This window comes from Nuphar pumila, chromosome 5 (genome assembly GCF_984573655.1).
Source record: "Nuphar pumila chromosome 5, dmNupPumi1.hap1.1, whole genome shotgun sequence".
NCBI lineage: Eukaryota > Viridiplantae > Streptophyta > Magnoliopsida > Nymphaeales > Nymphaeaceae > Nuphar > Nuphar pumila.
In genome coordinates, this window is record NC_143253.1 from 20,156,260 (window position 1) to 20,180,349 (window position 24,090).

Here is a 24,090-nt window from a genome sequence, read left to right on the forward strand (position 1 = left end):
TTGTTGAATTTATTTTTCTTAAATTTTTTGAAGAATGTGCCTTTAGGCTTGAACTTATGAGAGGTTGACAAAAAGGATTCTTGGGTATTCATGACTTTTACCTTCTTGTCTTTTGACATGTACTGTTGTTCAAGGGCTAATTGCAAAAGAAGCTCACTTAGAGTAAGAATTTTCTAGTTTAATCTCATGGCAATTGACACCATCTTTCAAGTTGGAGGAAAGCTATTTAGTATGGTGGAGATTTACATTCACTCATGAATACCATTTCCAACTATAATTAAGTCCTTAGCCATTACCAGCATTCGATTGACATGATCGACTACATTGTCTGACTCTTTCATCCTGCATGAGTTGTATTACTCTAGAAAAAGTTGAACGTGGGTTTCTAATGTCATATCATACTTTTTTTTAACTTCTTTCATCATTTTTTTGCAGTGTCAAAGTCGTCAAATACTCAAATGAGATCAACAGAGTCCATCCCCAATTCCACACTATTGATGGTTCATTGGATCTCATCAAACCCAAAACTAGAGACATGATCGTCATTTAAAGAAAAGTGAACACCCTTTTTAGGTGAAGACAAATCCATACAGAGCGGTTCCCACTCCCAGAGATTGGTTAGTCATTATGAAATTGTAAGAACATGAATGCCATTTTTGAAATAGTTGGCCTTTTTTCTGGAATCCAGTGGCTAGTAGTACAGTCATGATCACGTGGGCGGGTTTTGTTTTTTTTTTTGTGCATTTTTTTCATATTTCACACGCATTGGGCAAGGCATCCTCTCATGAATCAAAAGGATTCGGGTCTGACCATTCTGTCATGATGCCCAATCTGTTTGTAGGTCCGAATTTCTTACTAGCCTCGCTTCGAGATCCAGATCCGTTTGGGTCTGTTATAAGGGCGGCCAGGATTCTGGTCTGAGCAGGTCCGAATTAATTGTGCAAAATCCTCCTTTATCTGGTATTGTAAATTAAACGGGTAGGATTTGTTTTTTTTTTATCTAGGTTCGAGTTCTCAAGAGAGGGATTTAAGTTTTAGGTTTTTTTTGCCTAAAAGTAAGTAAAAAAGTTACCTAAAAGTTAAGAAGCCGAGGATCGATTTCAAGTCTTTTAGTTTGATGGCCACTTAAGCTATCTCTTGACCCATATATAACCAACCTTCCAACTTCCATTGTGTGTCCCAAACAAGTTAAACTTTAGTCCACCTACCCAAACAATGCCACCTTTGAGTCATAGATGAGTTCAAACCTTTTATATGCGACAAAACTCAACTTTGAATGGACCCAAGGGGTTTGGCGTAGTGGGATAGGGCCTAGACCATTTGACGGGCAGTCTAAGTTCAAATCCCATGGTGTACGTCCCCCTACATAAGCCGAAGCTTGGTGACTCCCTAGGGTTGAGGAGTAAGCCCTCAGAGTTTTACTTCGACATGGACAGAGATCGTGAGTGCAGCAGACTGAGCCAATGCAACTTGGTCTTTGTGCCTGGAACGGTTTCTCCGAGTAAAAAAAAAAAAACTTTGCTTCCAATGAATCTGAAGCAGATCTCTACTGTAGGAGACCTCTTGAGGAGCATGCAAGACTAGTGAGTTGATCAGTTTTCAGAGAGGACTCACTGCCGGGTCCATAATCTATGCCACTTGTCCGCCCAAGGGTCGACTGAGGGCGAAAGAGAGATCAGAGATACCTTGTCCGCCCAGGGGTCGAACCATCACTTAGCTTCCAATTTAGGCCCTTCCTCATCACCTCTATCCCTTGACTTCCTTACCCTTTACCCATAAGGAATGTTTGGACCCTTGGCTCTTGGGGAATGTTCAGTCAAGGAAGTACGCTTGGGCTTTTGTGGCTTTCTTGGGGGTTCTTTTCATGCTTCAAGGGGGGTTCTTCTCTGACCTCTACTGTTGGGGATTCTTCATTAGAAACTAATATACCAAATCTGTTGACGAAAAGGTTCCTCCAATAAAATGACTCTTCTCAACGGTTCTAGCTTTAATAAGATTATCACTTCTCTTTTCTTCGCAGCCTACATGCCATCTTTCCAGCTGATAATCAATCCCCCTTGAGTGGAGAATCTTTTGGTTTGGATGGGCAGTAAGCATTTGAATGATAGCTTGACCCACATATTGAGCAGAGTCTAATCCTCCCTTCATACTCCACATCCTGAAGGATCAGCTGATCACCTTTGATGACTTTCTATTTGACGAATTCATCGAAAGTAGAGGGGAACCTCCATGCACAACCTTGCGTAGGGTAGTCATTCTAGTTTTAGGGTGTATGAGTCCACCCCTTTCAATTCTCCCTTCAGATACCGGGCAATTCCATGGAAGAATTCTGGAGACCAAAGTTCAATAGATAAGTCAGGCAGTTGAATCCAAATAGGGATTCTAGTCGACATTTCAAGCTTGAGCGGCATGTCGGAGGTTCATCTACTGACCACCAAGGTGTGGCGTGTTATACCTTCCATGCCCCTCTTCAAAGAATATGTTGCACACCCTCCTCTCTTTCGACCTAGATTAGATAAAGACCGTTCTTGATGGACAAGAAGCATAAATTCACATGGGTGGCCAAAGCCAAAACAAGATTTTGAAAAAACAAGGTCCCAAGCCTAGAGGCACCCTCTTAAGATCGCTATCTTTAGAATTTCAATAGCCCCACTTCAGGATTTTTGAATATCTAAAAATGGTTTGTTCGCAACTGAGTTCCCAGTATACAACTAAGCTTGAACCTCAAGAGCATCATTGCTTCGCAAGATCAGGTGACCTCTCTCACATGTGAACTTGACAAGCCAAATCAAGAGCAAAAAAATAGAAAGAGAGAAGCCTTGAGAATCAGAAAAATCTGATGAACCAAAAGTTAAAAATGAAGAAACATATAGATTTTTGAAAGGCCAACATGTTTTTTGTGATAAATGAAATTAAAGGTCATAAATCTAATGGCTTTTAAATTAGATGAAAATGACCCTGAACGATCACCCATCTTTGACCAACAATCAAGGATCACCAAAACCGTTCAACAATTACAATGCTTCGTAAACACCATATAAATGCCTTTTTAAAGTCTTTTAAATGGCCAAATCAATCGAGAAACAGAAAGTCAAAGATGACTTGGTCAAAGTTTAAGGTACGATCAAAATAGACCTCGATGCCTTACATGCGCTTTGCGCCACCACAAGCATGTGAAGTGCACCATTAAAATGCCACATTGTGCCTCAAGCGCCCTTGCACACACACGTGCACATATGCGTAAATGATGTGACCATTCCTACGTAAAGCGTAACAACGTCCGCAAGCCACCTAACACACAAGGGTTATCAAAGTAAAGAATAAATAACAAAAATTTTATTTAAACCACCAAAAAAAATTCCTCCTCTTAGATATGAGACTAAACATTTTCAAAGCACTTTTGGTGAGAAGCAATAATGCACCAAAACAATGAAATACATTTTGCAACTTTTTCCAACCGATCATACAACGACTCAAAATTAAATTGGGACTCTAGCACCTTAGATTGATTTCTACCAGCTAACCTTGCCAACAAGGTGAGACAGAATGGGGCCAACATCTATTTGTGAGTTCCTGAAGGAACGATGAGTTGATCCCGAGCACCATTGGAGACAACCCCAACCAATTGAACTAGACCATCAGTGAGATTGACAAAATGTTGGTTCTCTGAGTGGGTGCTCCTTAGAGCAACATCTTGTGGTTCTCCTAGACTAGTATATGATGGTAATCAACCAAAGTAGCAGAGGGATCTGCTTCCATCGAGTCCCAATATGAGATATTCATAGGGGCCAATGACTGGTAGCCCCCCGGCTATTGCCAAAGGAATATCTATAGCATGGGCAAAGTCAGGCATGAAGGGGAAGGAAAAAAATATAGAATTATTTAATTGGATCTTTGGTCTATTTTGAGTGTTTCTAGAACTTTGTCAGGATTAATCACAAAAAGTAGAGTTGGATTGCGTCGGATCATGAAATTAAATCCCTATCATGACCTCCATAATTTAAAGGGCATTTAAAGTATATATTTAGGGCACGTTTGAAAGAGAGAGAAATACTCATAGGAAAAGAAAGTTTTGCCTATGAGAGTTTTTTATATGAGAAGTTTTCCAAAAGTGTTTCACTTGTTTGTGTAGCATGAGAACAACAGAGTGAAAAAATAAGAGAGGATCATGGTGATGGTAAAATAGTGGGTGGTGATGATGGTGAGATGTGTGGTGGGAGTGTAAAAATAAAATTTCTCCTCCACCTCTCCATGGAAGAACATTTCCTATCAAAAAATGTATTTTTTAGAAAAAATCTCTCAACAGAAAAGTTTCTCTCGTTTGGAATGGTCAAAAAATACGTACAGTTTTTTGTTCCTTCCAAACAAGAGAAATTTTCTCTTTAAGAGAGTTTTGCTTAAAAGTGCACTTTTTGATAGGAAATAGTCTTTCATAGGAAGAGGTAGAGGAATGTTTCCTACCAATAGAAAATGGTGAAGTCCACTCTCCATCACGCATCTTACCACCATCTCCCACCATTACTCATATCTCAAAAAATGGTGCCAGAGAAGCTCCACCACCACCACCTCACGATGACTTTTCATCACCACCCTCCTCCTCCTCCTCCTCTCTCTCTCTCTCATTTTTAAAGATTTTTCATTTTATATTTCTCATGCTACCCAAAAAAGTGAAAAATTTTCTTTTTAGAAAAATTAGCATATCAAAACTTCTCATAGGCAAAAAAATTTTTTCCTATGAAAGTTTTCCTTGCTTCCAAACGTGCATTAAAAAATACATATGACATACTTAGGCCATCCAAATCGGTCAGATATCCAAGAAAAATTACATCCCATACTTGACACATTTAATTGGAAGTTTTCACACCCATACATTACCTTGGTATTTTGGTTCAGGTTGGGTTGGGTATCCAATACAAATACAACCTATTGACAATCCTAGTTTAGCCTGATTCATTATTCAAGTGCAGTCAAACTCCAAGTCTTATTGAGTTTTAGTAGTCCAAACTTGGTCCATTTCAAGCCACCCATGAAAGCTGCATCACAAAGGTACGAGTATAACCCAACTTGTAACACAAGTTCACTTTTTTTTACAAAACAAGACATGAGGACAAGATTTTTTTTAATTTTTAATCAATATTTTTTTTGGAAAATGGCTACGACCAAAATGACACATTTTCTAAAATGCCCCATAATTTACCAAACTCGTCGAATGGACAATATCGTAGGTTCTCAATTTTTTCTTATCGCTTTTACCCCTCACAGATGTGAATCTTTTAGTTTCACATGTCATGATGCTAAAGTAATACATCCACGAAACTTGTCAACAAAATTATATCTCATATTGCAAAATTCCAAAAAAGAATGTGAAATTCCAAACAATTTATGAAACTTGTTATGAGTTTTGAGCAAAAACCTACGAAAATCATAAAATTTGCAAAAGTTCACTAATTGCAAAATTGCTAACGAGTATCAAATGAAGTATTGCAAAATTCTAAAATATTTGCAAAAGTTAGATATTGCAAAATCTCTTATTCTAATTGCACCCGTATTGCGAAACTACTTTTTCTTGCAAAATTTGGTCCTATATAAATTACGCTTCATTTCACAATCACTTTTCTTAATCTAGATGCCCTATTTTTGAAACACCTAGCATTTTTGTGGTCCCCAACCAATGGTCTACAATCCTTCTTGTGATCTTTATAGGATATTCAAGCGAATAATCTGGTGGAGAGTGACTTTACAAAAAAAATTCATCGATTTGCATGTTAGTTTCCTCTTTTTTCATTTTTTTTGGGTTTTCGTCCCATATAAATGCACATATAGTTACTTATTTTTGTCTATTAGTTGTCAATATTCGATTGTTTTGTCAATATTTATCTATGTTTGATTAGAGCTAGGGGTTGGTTGTATGGGGTATTATGGTTTATAGAGGGTTGTTAGTTTTCAAAGTTGTTAACTGAGTTATACTTTGTGTGGTTGGTGTAGGCAGTTATAATGACTGTTGAAACAATATTTGTAAATTATTGTAGCACTAAACAACTCCTTTGGAGATCTATAATGGTCTTTAAAAATAGCAGCTATAAGAAATTTGTATCATTAATGTCTCAAAAAAATGAATATATGAAAGCGTTAATGGTTCTTCGGTATAAGTACACTCCAAAATTAGATGATGAAGATGTATTGATACATCTCTTGGACGACGATGATGTACAAACAATGCTATATAGGAGCAACATTTACTTAGTTGTTAGTAAAGTTACACATGACATGGTAAGAAGTAATGTACACGAATGTAATGATGAAAATCTTGTGGATAATGTGCATCTATCTCAACCACCAGCTATTGAGCCCACTCCTTTGGTGAACATACAATATTTCTCAACAGTTAATGATAAGAGGATCACTGCAAATGATGTGGAACCACTTGAACAAACCAATGTCGACGATCTTTATCACAAAATATTTTATAACACTCAGCTTTCCAATGCATACACCAAATCTAGGTAAAGGTTGAAACTTTTTCTAATTAATACTTAAACTAAAGTTGTTATTTTTTTGCTTAATTATGAATGTTGGGATTACATGAATGTTGCATTTTTTGAAGCAAAGAGAGCTATAGATACGACAAGTTTTGATTTACTTTGTGTAGTCAATCAGTCATTTTGTGCTAACAGTGATGACAAGAATAATGCACTATCAGATGATAGCCATAGTTCTGAGTATACCATGTCAACTAAGTTAGAATCAGAAATGATAGGGGAGGACCAAATTCATGATGATTTAGAACAAGTACTGGTGGGTGAGAATGATACACTAATAACATTTGGAAAGTCAAACCGTTGGTTCTCAATAAACAAATTATCATTCAATGAAAAGCAATTAAAAATAATTGATGTAGAGGCTTCTCAATTGTATAATGAATTGCACAACGAAAAACTTAACAAATGTAAATAGTTGCAGTACCTATCAACAAAGCCAAACGATCACGAAATTGCATGTGTCAAAAGGTTTATTGATCTTGAACAGTGTCGCAAGTTTTTGAAAGATCATATGTTTAGGAATAACCTTAAAACAAAATTTATGAAGACTTGCAGTAACAGAGTCACTCTCGTATGTACGAGAAAGAACCCACAAACTATGGTAGATTGCCCTTGGAAGATCCACTGCATAAAGATGCATGGAGCAACATTCTTTAAAGTAAATATATATCAAAGTGATCATACATGTGGATCAGTAAATAACCTTGTTATGAAAAAAATGCATTCAAAGTGGATTTCACATGTTATTCACGGACACTGAACTCCAAGAGAAATCATGAACAATCTCAATCATGATGTAGGTGTGGAGGTTTCTTGTAAGTAAGCATAACATGAACGTGAATTGACTAAGTTGATGCTATATGATCCATTTGAGGAGTCCATCAAGATGCTTCCCACTTTTTGTCATCATCATTTGATGATGGCTAACGCTGGATCGGTACCGCTTATTGAGACTGATACAATACATGTTCCTATCCTTTTTAAATCTTTGATTTTTTAAAAAAGGTTTAAGGAAAACATTAAAAAAAAATCCGAAATATTTTTGAAAATTACAAAAATAAAGTAAATGATGACGTCCAATCAAATTCTAAGGTATGCATTTTCTCTTAACAAAACAAATATTAATTCTATCTCTATAGGTATCTTGGACGGGTTAAATGCCCTGGGCTAGAACTGGACAAGGGGGGGGGGGGGCAGTCTGGCCAGACCTGGTTCTTGGCGGAGCTTGATCGGACCAATGATGGGCTGTGGCTGGTCAAACCTGACCTATTGACCAACCGGCCAGGCGTAAATCCATAGCCCGGCCGTCGGCCCATGGGTGGATTCAGACTGCATGAGTTATTTTAACATAAATTTAAAAAAAAATACAACAAAATAGATGGGACTGATTGGGGTTTGATCTGAAGTCACATGGATTGTCTAGTCAACAGTGGTTGAGTCTAGTAGTGTCCCGGGCCAAGTTCTCAAGCCTGAGACTTCGTGTGCAACAAGTAGTGGGCTATTGTGGTTCATAGAAGAGGGGGAAATGATAATAGGGATTTGGGATGGAGATTAGATAGTTTACTGTTTAGGTTTAGGGTTTAACCAATTTAAAAGGAAATGATATCCCATGTGGTAAGCAGGGTACTGTGCCAAGCTGAAGGCCCAGGTTCGAATCCCTCTGCCAGTAGGGGTATGCCTAACCCCAAATTTTTTTTTTTAAAAGGAAATGGGCTACATGTTGGTCCACGAGCCTGTCCCGATTTAGGTGTTCTTGTTTTTTCAATAAAGCCCAAAGGCCAACCTGTCAGCCAGTAGGTTGGCTCGACCCTGCCCAAAAAATTGTGGGGCCGGATTTAAACCCGGTTTGGACTGGACCCTCATCCAAAAACTAGGCCCTGGCCTTATCCAAACGGGTTGTTCCGTGGGCTACAGGCTGCCAGTGGTCCACCCGGCCCAAGCTCAATATGCCAAGTTAAAATCGAACTTTTAATGAGTTTGAATCCGAATCAAGCTCCATTATGTTTGATCTGGTAACAATGATCTTCTAATCATAGTGACAAATATCGTGAGAGATTTATGAAAATCTCGCGATAATACTGCAAGAAATTACCTGAAAGTTAAAAAAAATGGTAATTTCTCATTATATTTTCAAAATATCATGGTTTTTTTCAAAATATAAATATCTAGATTTAAATGCGATATTTATGTTTTTAACAACTATTTATCTTGAAAAAATGTGTGGTTTTTATTTTAAATAGTTTTAGTTATATTTTCTTATAAAAAAAATATTTTTTATCGCCTGAATAAATGCGAGATTTTTCAAAAGAAAATTTAAATTCTCTCAGGTTTTTTACTGCCGATATTTTGCCGTTTTTAGCTTTTGTCACTATGATTTTCTGTCGTATCGGTCTTATACCCGCGATCCACTTAAGAACCGTCCGACTCTCAGAGGAACCGTCGTTTCAAAATTCGAATCAAATCGGTTTTTTACGAAATTAACGAGTCATAAAGCCCACCCTTCGTTCTCCGCCCTCCCCGCGCCAGATCTTCCCTTCCCTTCCTTTCGTTTTCATTTGTTTCTTCTTCTTGTTCTCTCTCCTCTCTCTGTTGAGAGAGAGAGAGAGGTCTTCCTCCATATTCTTCACGTCTTCATCATCTCTCTGGTCCAAATCGGCACTCTCCTGCAACAGATTCGTGAGCGATCGAGCGAGAGAGCACGAAGAGAGGTGCGTATTCGATTCTCGGATTGTTTTTTTTTTATTTCCGGAATATCTGAGAGATTTGGACAGTGTTTGCTGGATTTGAGCTGTCGGTGCCAGGAAACTTCGAAAAAAATGAATAGTGTTTTAGGGTTTTAGTTTTTTCCGCTTTTTCCGGTGCGGGAAAGCTCGTAAGATCGGGATTATATTTTCGGAATTGAGATTTCCGGTGCCAAAAAAATGTGGAAATTGGGAAAGGAAGTTTCTGGAATGAGATTTCCGATGATGGAGGACTTAGAAATGGGAAAACTCAGAATCCGGATCTGAGTTCTTCGGTACCGAAAATTTCCGAGGTTAAAGGGTTTAGTTTTCTTCGTTTAGGTGATGGTATGCGGCGAAATTCCTAATCTCTCAGATTCTGTTGTTTGCAGAAGGAATTGTTTTCGTAGTTTTAGTCCTTTCGTCGTCTGTAGCAAGGAAGTCTTCTTCCTATCATGTATCTGTGCTTCTGTTGTGTGTATTCCCTCGCCATCGATGACAATTCGATCCTCTTCCTATTAAGAAAACTCTGCTTCGGTTGCATGTGTTTGTGCTTTTTGTGTAATTTTGTTTTCCTTTTTCTTGTTGTTTTTGCGGTGGATTAGCACCAGATTGTATCTTGGATTGGGCGACGAATTATTGCAGAATAAGTTTGTGGTATTGGAAATTGCCCCTGCTGAGAATATCATTTGCTGATTTCATAACTCGGTCCAATTTGGTAACTGAGGGTTGTAATAAGAGATCATTTGCTGTTTTTTCATAACTCGGCCCGCTTTGGTAATGAGGATCGCATCTTCGATTATGTTATAGCACTGATCTTCATACCTATGATTGTTCTCATATTCCATGGCTCTTTTTGACGAACTTATATTCCATGGTTGTAGCCACACTGCCATAACAATCTCTAGAATTTCTATCTACAGCAAGAGAAATTGTCTCTACAAAGGGAATGATTGTAGATGCTGGTGTTCCCTTTAACTAAGCTAAATGAGTATTTTCATCCATTCTGATGCTGGTGTCATCAGTTTCACATCATGCATAAATAATTTGCAAGCTTAAGCTATAGATCTGAACAAGTTCTATAGGTGATAGGCTTTATCCATAGTCACAAATAACAATCTCGGATATATCTCGGCAAGCCAAATCTCGCGATAATATAGGTTGTGTTGATAAATCTATGGAAAATCTTGACGCTAAAAAAATTTAAAAGTATAAAAATAACAGAAATAAGTAAGTAAAGAACATATAATAAGGTTTTTTTAGAAATGTTTGATATATAAAAAATAATAAAGATAGAAGAAAAAAACATAAAAAGTAAAAGTGACTGAAAATAGCATGATATGACTGTGATAATATCGCGATAATGTTGAAATAAATGTAATTTTAAAAAACTCACAATATTGTACCTTTTACATCATTTTCTCAATAAAAAAATTTATGTGGGCAATATTTTCAAATACCGCTGACATCTGTGACTATGGTTTTACCAAGTGACTATCCGCATTAACATGACCCTATGAGTTATTTGTTAGGCCTTGAGACCTCAACAACTTTTCTCTATATGTTGTTTTCAGCATGATTATAACATGATGCGTCCTTTACTATTTACACTTTCTTTGAGCTATTTTCTTTGTAATAATGTTGTCTTTAATTGCAACGACCTATTGGTTGTCAGGTTGATGTGGGATATCAAAGGATCAAATGGTACATTTATTATTTGTATTTTGTAAAAGAAAGATGTCTTTTATTTTGTTTTCCTTTGTAAAATTGTTAAAATTCCCATGATGATGACAAAAGTGTATGAAACCACCTTGTCATTTTTAAAATTTGTTGTGGGTATGAAATTTGTAGTATAATTGTATAACTTGTTAATGTTCACAAATGGCCATCGAAGTTAAATTAGTTAATGCGTGCACATCCGCATGCGTGCATGTATATGCACCATAGTCACAAATATCGGTGTTGGCTATATCTCGGTGAGGCTATTTTTCGCGATATTATAGGTTTGGTGATAAATCTTGGGAAAATCGAAAACAACAAAAATAACAAAAATAAGTAAGAAAATATCATGTTTAGACAAAAAATACACAAATAGTAAAAGAAATAAGTAAAAAAAATGTAAAAGAAAGAAGAAAAACATATTTAAAATGCAAAAAATAAATAAAAACAGTAAAACTATTTGATAATATCACAATAATATCGTGATATTCTTGCGATAATATCATGATATTCTCATGATAATATCATGATATTCTCACGATAATATCACGATATTATCAAATTGGCGATATTTTCAAAATATCACAATATTTTACCTATATTATCATTTTCTTAATTTACAGCGATAATATCACAATATTTTTGAAAATATCACCGATATCTGTGACTATGATATTCACACACATATGCACAATTTTTTTGTTATTTTCCAAGTACAATTATTGCTAAATTTGCTTATGTATGATTTTTTTGGTTATTTTCTGACTGCATTTATTGATGATTTTGCTTATTTATTTCATGGTACTTGGACTTTTAGAATCTTTGACTGAGGTGTTTCGTCCACTGCTTTTTTTATGTGCTTTGGTGTTTAAGTACTAAATTTGTTGCTCTAGTTCAAAGGACACATTTTTACTCAAAAATCAATTGCATAGAGATACGTTCAGCATAAATCTTAAGAACTTTCTAAAATGCTTTGCTATATTTTTTTTCTAAACCTGATAAGATAGTATAATAGATTCAAGTATATGACCGTAGGTTAACAAAATATGCGAGGATCTATCCTTGTATGCTGGCAAAATTCCTTCTATATAGGAGATGAGAGAGGGAGTCAAGACTGAATAGGCTTGTTGCATCTACTGCTTTGAGGCAGTCACCAAACATTTGAAAATTTTTTACTTCTACTTTAGGTTGGCTAGATCTGCAATCACGATTGTCTTGCCTTCATTTTATCCTGGTCATGAGAGAGGAATCGGGCATGAAGCATGTAATCTCTTGGGTTGCCTGAAAATCCCATCCCAGTTACTAAACAATAGTTAATTTCCATGCCAGTATGTGACCCCTAGATGTACATGAATACAAGGATAATGATTGGATGTTTTGGACATAGGAAAGTGGAGGCTAATCCATATCTGGCTCAAACATATGTGCGTATATGTAGGTATGACTGATTATTAATAGATAGAAGCTATTAAAAAGCACAGAAAAAGTAAAACAATCTATCATACAGACTTAACTCAGGTTATATATGAATCTGGCTCCTGATCTGAATGTTCAAAGTGTATAGGAGCCACACCTTTTTTTTGAATTTATAACCCGAAGAAACTGCACCTGTCACGAAGACCTGGTCGCGCTGGCTCAGCCTGCCAAACCTACGGTCGTCGTGCCCGCTGCGTAAAACTCCGAGGCTAGGATCCCTGCTCCCGGGGCCTATGCTACACATTGGCTTGCGCAGAGGGGTGAGATAGGAGCCACACCTGGATCCAGCTGACTGATCATTTCAGTCATCCTCTGGTTAGAATCCTCAGGGCTGCATCCAGATCCCCCATCACCAACCTTATGCTGCATCAGCCACCCCTAAGATGATATGTCTGACATCCTTGTTACATCAAAATTGTTAATTATGTATGAAGGCCCATGGTAAAAATTATTTTGTCTCCTTATTTCCTTAGATTTTATAAAAGTATTTCTAAGGTTAGCATAGTTGGAGCGGGCGCTGTCTGTCAAACTTGTAAGGTGTTGTTTGGCTATGTCTCGCCTTTCTCCATGAGTATTCTTATCTCTAACCTTCCTCTTTTAGTCTCTTCCAAAAAGAAATAACTTTGGGGGAGTTCATGGAGTCGGGAGGTTCCGTATTCTTCTATATATTGTAAACATACATCAAGTAATGAAAAGAAAAGTATGCATTAATAATAGATGTTAATTGTTAAACAATGAGGATGAGGATGATAAAATAAGTGCCAATTATGAGGCTAAATTTGATACATATGGTGGGCTGAACCAATTGAATGCAAAGAAGGGCATAAATGATCTACACGCCTCATAAGTGTCTATCCTCAATGTACCTCCCTTGGTCAAGTTATTTGGTTTTTATTTTATCATATTTTTGACAAGTTTGTACTTTGTACATATCATCCATGCTTTGCTTTGGCGTGATAATTAATTATAAATTCTATAGTTAGCCTCACAAATGACCTCACTGCTTATTTAACAAAATATCGTTCTCTTTATATTTCTTCCCATCTTTTACCAACAGTCTTCAGTCTCTATCATGATCTCTTCATGATCAAGTTGTCTAGTTTGGCTTTTGTCTACAACATTTTTAAGATAAAGTATCGTATATGCTACAAAGTGCAAACCTGCAATTAGGGATGCACATGAGCTGAGTTAGAGCCGGGCCTGGGCTGTTCAAACTCGAGCTCAGAGCCGAGCTTGAATGGCATTCTAAAAAGGTTACATACTGTAAAAAGTTTTCTGAAGGTGGGATTCGATCCCCAACCTCTCCCAATGTTTCACAAGTGACCCACCACTAAGCCAGATAATGTATTTTGTTTACTGTGACCGAAAAAAACTTATACATACTAAAAATCCTCTAGATTAATGCACAATGAAAAAAGTAAAAGGCGCAGGATTCGAACTCAGCACCTTTTGAGGAAAAGACTAATGCCCTACCAATTACGGAAACAATACAACAACAACAACAACAACAACTACGCCTTCATCCCAAAACAATTGGGGTCAACGATATGAACCAAAAGAGAAAATCATTTTGGGTCTTCCACATGAATCCTTTTCCTCCAATCATTTCTATCCAATGCCATGTCCTCGGTGAGGTTCAAAGCATTCGTATCCTTTCCTATCATCTCCATCCAAGTCTTCCTAGGCCTACCTCGACCTCTTTTAACTAATATATTTTCCCATTTCTCCAACCTTCTAACTGGAGCATCATTAGGCCTTCGCCGAATATGTCCAAACCACCGTAAACGATTCTCTCGCATCTTATTTTCAATGGGTGCAACACCTACCTTCTTACGTATCTCCTCGTTCCGAATCTTATCTTTTATTGTATTTCCACACATCCATCTAAGCATCCGCATCAGCTACACTCATTTTTTGAATATGATGTCTCTTGGCAGCCCAACATTCCGTACCATATAGTAAAGCGGGTCTAATAGTCGTCCTATAAAACTTTCCCTTCAACCGCAATGGCATTCTACGATCGCACAGCACTCCAGTTGCACTTTTCTATTTCATCCACCCAACCTTTATCCTATGATTTACATCTCCATCAATTTCTCCATACTTTTGAATGATGGATCCCAATGACTTTTTTATTTTATTTTGCAAACATATTATATATATATATATACTTTTATCCAAGCCTTATCAAGCTCAGTAAGTCGATCAAGATCAGCTCGTTTGCTCATCCGATTCTCAGAGCCATGTACAAGGATGAGCTTCGGGCCAACACTAAACTCCAGTTAGGAATTTTCAGTTATTGTTGATTTTCACAAACCTTAACTTTGTTGCGGTCACTACCCATGTCACATCGATCCAGACATGGACACAGATGCAACATGTTTACAGGACATGGACATGGCAACATTTTGATGAGTAGGGCAGGGAGAAATGATGTGTTTGCCTGCATGTATGTAGGTCTCCAAGTTCTTATTTAGCAGCATAAGTTATTAAGAGTCAAACCTGTAATAAATAAAGTCATGCCAATAATATAATAAAAGAAAATGGTACTTTACGACAAAATCAGGAATGAAGATTGTAGGTGAAAGCTATGGAAAAAGTCATGGACATTTTATTGACCATGTAAAAAACATTGTTGACAGTTTAGGTAAGTTGTTATGGGGTCTGCATCATTGATGCCGTGCCATGTCATGATACACCAGGCTAAGTAAGGTGTCTGAACATCACTACCATCTGAAAATGAAGATACAATGTTCTTATGCCCGTTGTTAAATAATCCAGATGCTCATCATCATCGTTGTCAAGGCTTGTCCCATTCTATGTCGTGAGTATTGCTGACATTTTGAAAATAACAATACTTAAGACACTGATATAACCCTAAAATATCTTAATAATTTCAAAATAATGCATATTCTGAAAATACCATTGTAGTAACTTGGTATTTATCATAGAAAACCCAAATTTTTATTTTTTTAATTTTATACTTGATTCTATATGATATAATTTCCATGGCCAGCTTGGCCCTGCAAAAGAACATATTATAATGCATAATGGTGTCCTGAATATGTAGGACATAATTAAGTCTAAAGGCACACTCTTTAGCTGTTGGATGAAATTAAGCAGGTTGCACCTTTGGCTTAGACTTGCTGCTCTTTAATTGACCATGTGATAACACCCTATGCCAAGTTGCCAACCTATGCATCTCCTATGATTCATCAATGAAAAAGAAATACCACTTTTCAACAGTTATCTTGATCTCTTATTTGTTTTTCATGTGAATCCTGGCATGTGTTTAATTGGGGATTAAATTATTTTTTTGTGTGGGGGATGCTTATATGACAGGACCTTGTGATTTAGGAAGTTGATTAGTTTATCACTTGCTCTAATGGGGTAAAAGCACAAATCTTGTGTTGAACTCACCATCCTCGGTTTTCTAAGTTTTTACTATGATGAATTCATTTGAGTTGGCTCTTATTTTCTTTTCTGTTAAGTTTCAAGTTCATTCTGCTGTGCGTCAATTTAATATTTTCTCTTTTTGTAGCCTTTTCAGGATCTACTTTGAAATTTTGAATACAACTGGTACTCTGCAGATTCCAGGACTCGAAGACTGATTACTGCTTACAGTCCTGACTATTATTAGTGTCACTATGTGGAGCTTTGCCTCAAATGTCATATCTGGAAGCATCAAGTCTACAAAGCCTGTTGCATGTGGCTCTGACTGCTCAGATGATGAGGCTTCCTCATGCTCCAGCAAAGAGGAACGACTAGAATGCCCTATTTGTTGGGAATCCTTCAACATCGTGGAGAACGTTCCTTATGTTCTATGGTGCGGCCACACACTTTGCAAAAATTGTGTACTGGGACTGCAATGGGCTGTGGTGAAATTCCCTACCCTCCCAATCCAGCTGCCACTGTTCATTTCTTGCCCATGGTGTCAATTACTATCCTTCCGCCTGGTCTGGAAAGGAAACCTCAAGTTTCCTCGCAAGAATTTTTTCCTGCTGTGGATGGTGGAGAGCATGAATGGTGACAGGATGAAATCACTTTCTGCTTTGTCTGGAGATAGAGGGGCAGGTTGGTCTTCAAGTAACAGCCAACTCTCCAGCAGTCATGTTAATCACCATAGTAGAAGAGCTCCTCACACACATCAAGAGCAGTCCTGTCGAAACCCAGATCATGCCCACCAACTTCCTGATTGCTTAAACATAGAGTGGCTGCACGCATCATTCCGCAAGTCTATGGCTTTCTTCATGCATCTGACAGCCAAGTTCCCGCTGGTTCTTATGCTTCTTTTGATCGTTCTCTATGTGATACCTGCTAGTGCTGCAATTCTGGCTCTGTACATTCTCATCACCATCCTCTTCGCACTGCCATCTTTCCTAATATTGTATTTTGCATATCCTAGTTTGGATTGGCTAGTGAGAGAGATCGTCACATAATATCTCGAAAAATCCACCCAGTGGATGTTTACATCATCACAGCCTTGCATCTCTATGGTACTATATATCATATAGATCTTCGATCTTGTGATGAAAAATTCGACGACTTCACATAGTTTTGGCGATGGACCGGGAGTTCTGTTCCAGTTTGGTTCTGCCAGGCACATCAAGTTATGCTGGAGATTGTGGTTACTGGTGGATTTCTGTTTCTAACTAGCTGTTTTGGCTCTCTAGGTCACCAAAGTTTGTGTTGGTTTATTAAGTGGACTTACTGTATTATGCTTAGTTCCAAGGACAGGCAAGAATGGTCAGTCTGGCTTGGTCTTATTTTTTCTCTTGGTGATTTCCTGCATGCATTGAAACTAGTGGAATGATTAGCCCTTGGTTTTGGTATCACTTGTTGGTAGTAGTTTTCTTGCAGTATGAGCAGAAATTTAATCAGCCGGAGGAGAGTACAAAACATTGACAAGGATCCACCCCAATGTGCTCATATATGGGCTCCAAGTACAGCGCTCACAATTTCACCTCCATGATGACTGCCCTCCTGCCCAAGTGCCCAGTAGGGATGGAGCCAGTTGGGCTTTTATGTAGCTGGTGGAGAGTCGGGTTTGTGCCCAAAATTTGGCACTGGGCCGGATAGATCCAGGCCTAGGCTGGGTGCAGTGTTGGTGGAAAGAATGCCACAAATGGGGTCTTGGCCCTAACTTAACCCAAGACCCTGACTTAACCCATCCTGAAAATAAAATATACATAAGTGCGTGCAATATTAGGCCTCCCTGAGTTTAATAAGAGCTTGGTCAGCTTAGTTCCCGAATCCAAATGAACTCTTATGGTATATTTTCAACACGTTGTGATTATGGTTTTTTCACAGCTTCTTGTGATTGTGATTTTTTTTTTACTCGGAGAAACCTCTCCAGGTGCATAGACCTAGTTGCGTTGGCCCAGCCTGCTTTACTTACGGTGTTCATGTCAGCATAAAACTCTGAGGGCTTATCCCTCGACCCCAGGGAGTTGCCAAGCTTCGGCTTACAGTGATGCCCATGGGATTTGAACCAAGAGTGCCTGTCAGACGGTCTAGACCCCATCCCACTATGCCAAACCTCTTGGGTCTTTGTGATTGTGAATTATAATCACAGAAGAATCACAGGGTGTTGTAAACATGAGAAAGTTTTGCTCTGTGAAAGTGATTCTCCTTGTGAATGTTAAGGCTTTGTAACTTGTGAAAGTTGGTCATGGGTTTGACCTTGTGACCAATTCTCACAAGCATTTGTTGTTCAGCTGAGAATCTGCAAAATTAGTGACATGACACATTCTCGTACGCCCAAAATCGCAACCCAAATGCAAATATGAGAAACTTGTGCTTGATCATGTGATATGCGTCCTCAAGGACAAAATTTTCAAAACTTTCCAAGCTGTGATCAAAGCAAACATGCCCTTGGTGTCCGACTTGAACCTAATCCAACCACCTTAGCCATTAAGATCTGACCTGGTTTGAGTTTGCAGATTTGAGTCTGATTCTTGACACTTAGGATGGGCTTGCTTGGCCTCTTGTGAGAATCATTCTGACATTTGTGTGAGAGAATAATTCTGAAGAGCCCCATTTCCTCATGTCATTACGAACATGAGAAATGGGGCTGTGCGAACATGAATGTGGGAGGACCTCATGACTCTGATTCTCCTGAGAATAACTCTCACGAGAGCCTGATTCTCTGTGAATCTTGCAAAGGGGCAAGCAAACGTGCCGTTAAGAGTTTAATGCTGTCAAACTCTTTTTTGTTAGGAGGGTGGCTCAGCACATACCATTTACCCCTTTTAGGGATGGCAGTGGACCGGGGTAAAACCGGCGCCCTGCCCCACCTCGCCCAGATTGGACGGTGGATGGAGGACATAAAACGGGGATGGAGGTTAAAAATTAGAACCCATGCAGGGATGGACTTACTCTTTCTCCGCCCCGTCTCCAATCCCCGTTAGTAAAATAACTAAAATACTTTTAGGGATGACAGTGGATCGAGGGGAAACGGGGCTCCACCCCGCCTTGCCCTGTTTGAACCAGGGATGGAGGACATGAAACGGGGATGGAGGTTAAAATCAAAACCCGTGCAAGGTGAAGGCGGGGATGGAGGGCAGAATTTTGAGACGGGGCGGGATGGAGACCTTGTCCCCCTCCTCTGCCCCGGTACACTGCCATCCCTAACCCCCTTACGTTAGTGATACTAAATTTTCAGTTCATGGGCAACAGAGACTTTGAACTTGTGTCGAAATCAAAGTGGCATCGAATTTTTTGAGCCCTTCAATGTAGCTGCATGATGCATTCCGCACCCAAGCTCAAGTCTTTGTTGATTTGAAGATTCTCTCAGTCAAAGAGAGGCCGACTAGATGGATGACTGAAACCTGATCAAGTTCTGTCAATCTGCCTAGTAAAAAACCTGAGCTTGACGGAGTCAGCAATGTCAATTTTTAGTTCTTGAAACGAAACAAGGACAGGAATCAGGATAGAAGGGGAAGCCAAGGTTCCGCACTGGTTTGGCTGTATGATTGGTAAGATGAGAACTCTTATGGTGTCAATTAAGTGTACGGTTGGACATCCCATTATGGGCCAAGCGGTGTCACAATGACTGTGAACCTAGTTGGTGGCCACAGTGTAAAACTTTACGATTTATCCCCCTTGTTCACTAGGGATAGTTTCCCATTGTCGAATTTTGTGTTGGATTTTTGTATGACATTGCATAATTTTTAATGAAATCTATGGATATTTAAATGAATAAATTTATGTTTTGTTCATAAAATTTTTTGTATCATTGCATAAAATTGTCTTTACAATATTATATTGTGGTACTAGCAAGATGAGTTCATATGAAAATAAAATATGAATTATGCCGTTATGACATTTGAAAACCCCAGCCTTAGAAATTTTTAGATGCACTGATATTGATGTCTCACATATCAGGTTAAGGGTAAATCCTGAGTGAGTTGGGGTGATCCAGCATGTCTTCTTTTGTTTTTCTTGCAATAGGATCTTTTGAAGAAGATGCCTTCATGAGATGGATCTACTCATGCTTCCAGTATGAAGAAATCACTCAAGGACTCAACACAAAACAGTGAAGCATGCAACACACATGCTTGCAGAAACCCCCTCATTGTCGCTCTATATCAGTTAGACATTTCAGTGTGCAAAGGGCAGATAGCCCTCTCGAGAGACAATTGTTAGCAACCACACTCATTGATGACCTTTAAGTTTGAGTTGGCTAAGCGAATTTTAGTCTTGGACAATTAACGTGTCAATTATTGATTTGTATATCCATGTACTAAAAGCAAAGTTTATTTCAATTCCAGTTATTGTACCAAGCGTGAGCACACTATACAAGTCAAACCTCTAGTACATCTTTCAATGTGAGTTATATTAATATATAATAATAATTAAGTTTATTAAATCAAAATCATGAATTACCAAACAAGTTTTCATAAATCAAGTTTTTGGGAGCATATTTGTAAAAACTGTAATTATTGGACATTATTTTTTGTGTTCCTAAAATCTCTACACTTTTAAGAAAAATCTTATTTTTATTAATTAATGAGAATTTGGCTTAGTTTTTTAAAGTGTAGTTGAAGACAAAGCCAACTAAGACTCTCTGTCTTAATGGAAGAAAAGGTCACCAACACTATAAATAGGGGTCTCGCCACTCAAGAGTATTAAAAATCTTTTTGGGTATTCAGTTTGCTCTCAAACCAAGGGGACACAAAAACCTTTCTTTTTTTCTTTCCTACAACGTGTTCCGTGAAGTCTCACCCAGTGAAAGTTATGCATCTTATCTCTAATCTATTTGTTTTTATTAGTCGATTAGGATCGATCAGTTATTTTGAGTTTGTTTATTTAGTTTTCTAATTCACAACCAAAGATGGTTTGTTTAAATCATCATGCTTGTAATGGCTGTTCTTTTAGAAGTGCAGCTAATAGCTCGTATAGTTGTTGTCATATTAGGTTACTAATGATACCTATTAGATTAGTGTGCATGATGCTTATCGAATTTTTTTATGCTATCATTATTCTTTTTTTCTTCTACAGAGAAAGCTGGGGTTAGGCGTACCCTACCAGTTTATTAGAAAGCAGATAAAAACATATTTACAGATTTACAGAGGAACCCAGTTCGGGTTCATAGATGGCCATTGGCGATCCTTCCATGAAGATGCCATGATCGCAAGAGTTCTCGCAATGCCATTATGACTCCTAGGAACAAACTGAACTAACAACGTGTCAATCTGATAAAGGGAATTGAATAAAAATTCCATGGTTCCTGCACAAGTCCCCTTCCCTTCAGGCAACGATTCACCTGAAAAACTGGATCTTGACGGGAAGCTGGATGAGGACGACTACCATAGTCTCTGTCTGCTAAATTGGACTCATTTACAAAATGACCTGCTGAAATGAAACGTCCTTGATGATCACGCGTAAAACGGACAAGATTAATTTTACAGTACAAGATTAAAACGGAAATCGGATTGAAGAAAATGGATATCTACTTAGCCAGTAGATGTTCCTTGTGTCTATGCAAGGAGAATAGATCCAACACCTGTTTTGGGAGTGTGATTTTATTAGGTTTTTGCTGCAGCAGGCTTGGGGTGATCTATGTTTGACCTGGGACAACTTGGTTTTTCCAAGACAAGTAGCCATCTTGATTCAAAGGGGAAAAAATGGAAATTCTTGTGGCGGGTTTGGGTGTTAAACAGCATGAAGGCTTGTATCGCTTGAACGGAATCAGCATATTTTCAGGGATTCCTTCTGCAACCTTGGTCACCTGCTTGCACAGTTGAAATGTGAGCTTTCAAGCAAGGCGCTCAGAAAATGGCTGAATCAGTCCATTCAGTGGATCGGCTCTAACAGGGTTCTTCGCTAATGCAGCGACCCTTTATGATAGCTCGGATTTTAAGTTTCTGATGTTCCTGTTATTTCTGTTTTTCTCTGTTTATCAGGTGTGATATGTCACCACACTGGTAATCATGTACTGTGTTCTTTCTACGTTTTAAATACATTTGTCCTTTCTCTCTCTCTAAAAAAAAAACATAACCCACCTGCCATTTCCTGTTATAAATTGTAAAGATATTCACTTGGATTCATTGCTCAGAAGGCGGGTTCCATTGAGCAGCATTACGCCACCGCCAAATGGTGGTCCTCCTTGCCACATATCCGCAGAGTATGCGCACTGAAGAAAAACACTTATGAATTTGATTCTTGGAACAGAACCTCTGCTCAAAGATAAATTGATTTTGAATGCCCCAGAGCTTCCACACAACTAGCTGAATGGAAACCATCTAAGTCTGGCGCAATGATTTTGAAGGCATTCTGCATCGCTCCTAAGGGTATGAGCGATTGTTCAATAGAACCCTGCGGAACACACCAACAACCAAACATGTTGCATATCATTCTTCATACCATTTTAGCTATGGGGCATGATATGAATATATGTGTGGACGACTCCTCCATGGTGCCACACAAATAGCATAAGGAGGCCAAGCAAAAACCTCACGCTTTCAGGCATTCTTGTGATAGTAGCCTGTCGACAATTGCAAAAAACAGGGCTAGCACTGCTCTGGGATAGTGAGATTTGCACCAAATCAGGCCTGCTGAAACTGATTTTCAGTGTTTTGTCTGAAGAGATTGCCACGCTGCATGGGAAGATATTTCACTCGATCCCGCCATGGTAATATTATCTGGCATGTTGTCCTGGAGGGACATATGAGACAGAGAGATGCCTGCAGCAGTCGGCGATTACTGAATGTGCAGCGGGATGTTACAATGTTGCTCGTGAGCCGAGAGAGAGAGAATTTCAGCCACACGGATAGGGAGCAGGTACCGAACTAAGGATGGTTTAAGCGGCATCTGAAGACTAAATAAACGGGGAGTATGAGAACCAAGGGTCCAACCAGAAGAAAAACCGTTGGCCATTTCCGACTTCCCAGTGAAGCTCATCACGTATGGCATGACTTCCATGAACAAGACTACGACAGCCGTGAGAACCATTCTTGATGGTTTTAGGAATTCACAGAGAGGAGCGCTGGAGGTACTTACACTGCATTAACCGGACCCATGGGCTTGAGTTACCCTGCAGGACTGCCCATCCCTTCTTAGCGAGACAAGCAAGATTGTGGTCATGTTTTTTTTTTATCCGCAGTCCACCACCACCTTTCGGCCTGCAAACTTCATCCTATGCTAAGAGGTGAAAGTGATGATGAGAGACAGAATCATGCCATAGAAAGCGTTTCATGATGCTTTCTATTTGCATGATCACTGAGGTGGGTAGAAGAAAAAAAGACATCCAATAGATGGGAAAGGATGCCAAAACTGACAGAATCATGCCATAGAAAGTGTTTCATGATGCTTTCTATTTGCATGATCACTGAGGTGGGTAGAAGAAAACAAGACATCCAATAGATGGGAAAGGATGCCAAAACTGACTAGATCAACACAAGTCTAACTGTCAACAAAAGAATCTGGCAACTCCAACTTTCCAATCTCTTACGAAACTTGGCTAATAGAGACCCACAATGATTTTTTCAGTTGTCCATTGAAGAGAGGGAGCCCGAGATACTTAATGGGAAGTAAACCCCTTTGCCATCCACATAAACTAGAAATAAAATGATTTCTAGAATAAGACATGAAAAGAGATATACCTGGGCTGACAGAGAGACCTGATTTTGCTTCAAATTTCTATATAAAAACAGGAAATTTTGAATAGATTGTTTCTTGTCACGGATGAAAAATAGTGTGTCATCTGCAAAGAGAGAATGGCTCCAGAAAAAACCACGGACCAAAACTCTCCAGCTCAGCCTTTCCGAAGAGAAAAGGGGGATAAGAGGTCCCCTGACGAATCCCTCTATTGCTAGCCAAAGCAGGACCCAGAGACACCATTAATCACCACAATAAATTTGGGGAAGGAGATACAACACATTATCTCGATGAATCCAGTCCTCTATAATGCCTAATTTATGCAGGGAGTCATCTAAAAAATTTCAATCCACTCTATCAAAGGCTTTTGCCAAATCTGTTTTAAATAAAACAGAGGAGATTGGCTATAGGACATTGAGGCAACTAGTTCATGAACATGCCAAATGCTTTCTTGAATATTACGCCCCCTCAATAAAAGCCGGTTGATTCTGAAAAATAATAGGCTGAAGAATTGGGGTCATGCGCTTCGCTATTAG

General features: G+C 38.6%; 1 protein-coding gene across 2 annotated transcripts; it reads left to right on the forward strand.

Moving 5' to 3' along the window:
- Window positions 1-9,109: 9,109 nt before the first annotated feature.
- On the forward strand, window positions 9,110-17,289 carry LOC149837037 (uncharacterized). Of its 2 annotated transcripts, none has more exons than XM_090007213.1 (2): window positions 9,110-9,247; window positions 15,996-17,289. In XM_090007213.1, the coding sequence occupies exon 2, from the start codon at window positions 16,102-16,104 to the stop codon at window positions 16,891-16,893; it is 792 nt and encodes a 263-aa protein (XP_089863339.1). In that variant the 5' UTR covers window positions 9,110-9,247; window positions 15,996-16,101; the 3' UTR covers window positions 16,894-17,289. The 2 variants fall into 2 exon arrangements, with proteins under 2 accessions (XP_089863339.1, XP_089863341.1); XM_090007215.1 differs by having other exon boundaries at window positions 9,115-9,247; window positions 16,005-17,289.
- The last annotated feature ends 6,801 nt before the right edge of the window (window positions 17,290-24,090 follow it).

Excerpts from the sequence above, each read along its gene's own strand:
- LOC149837037 (XM_090007213.1), top strand. The coding sequence starts at position 16,102 with ATGTGGAGCTTTGCCTCAAATGTCATATCTGGAAGCATCAAGTCTACA.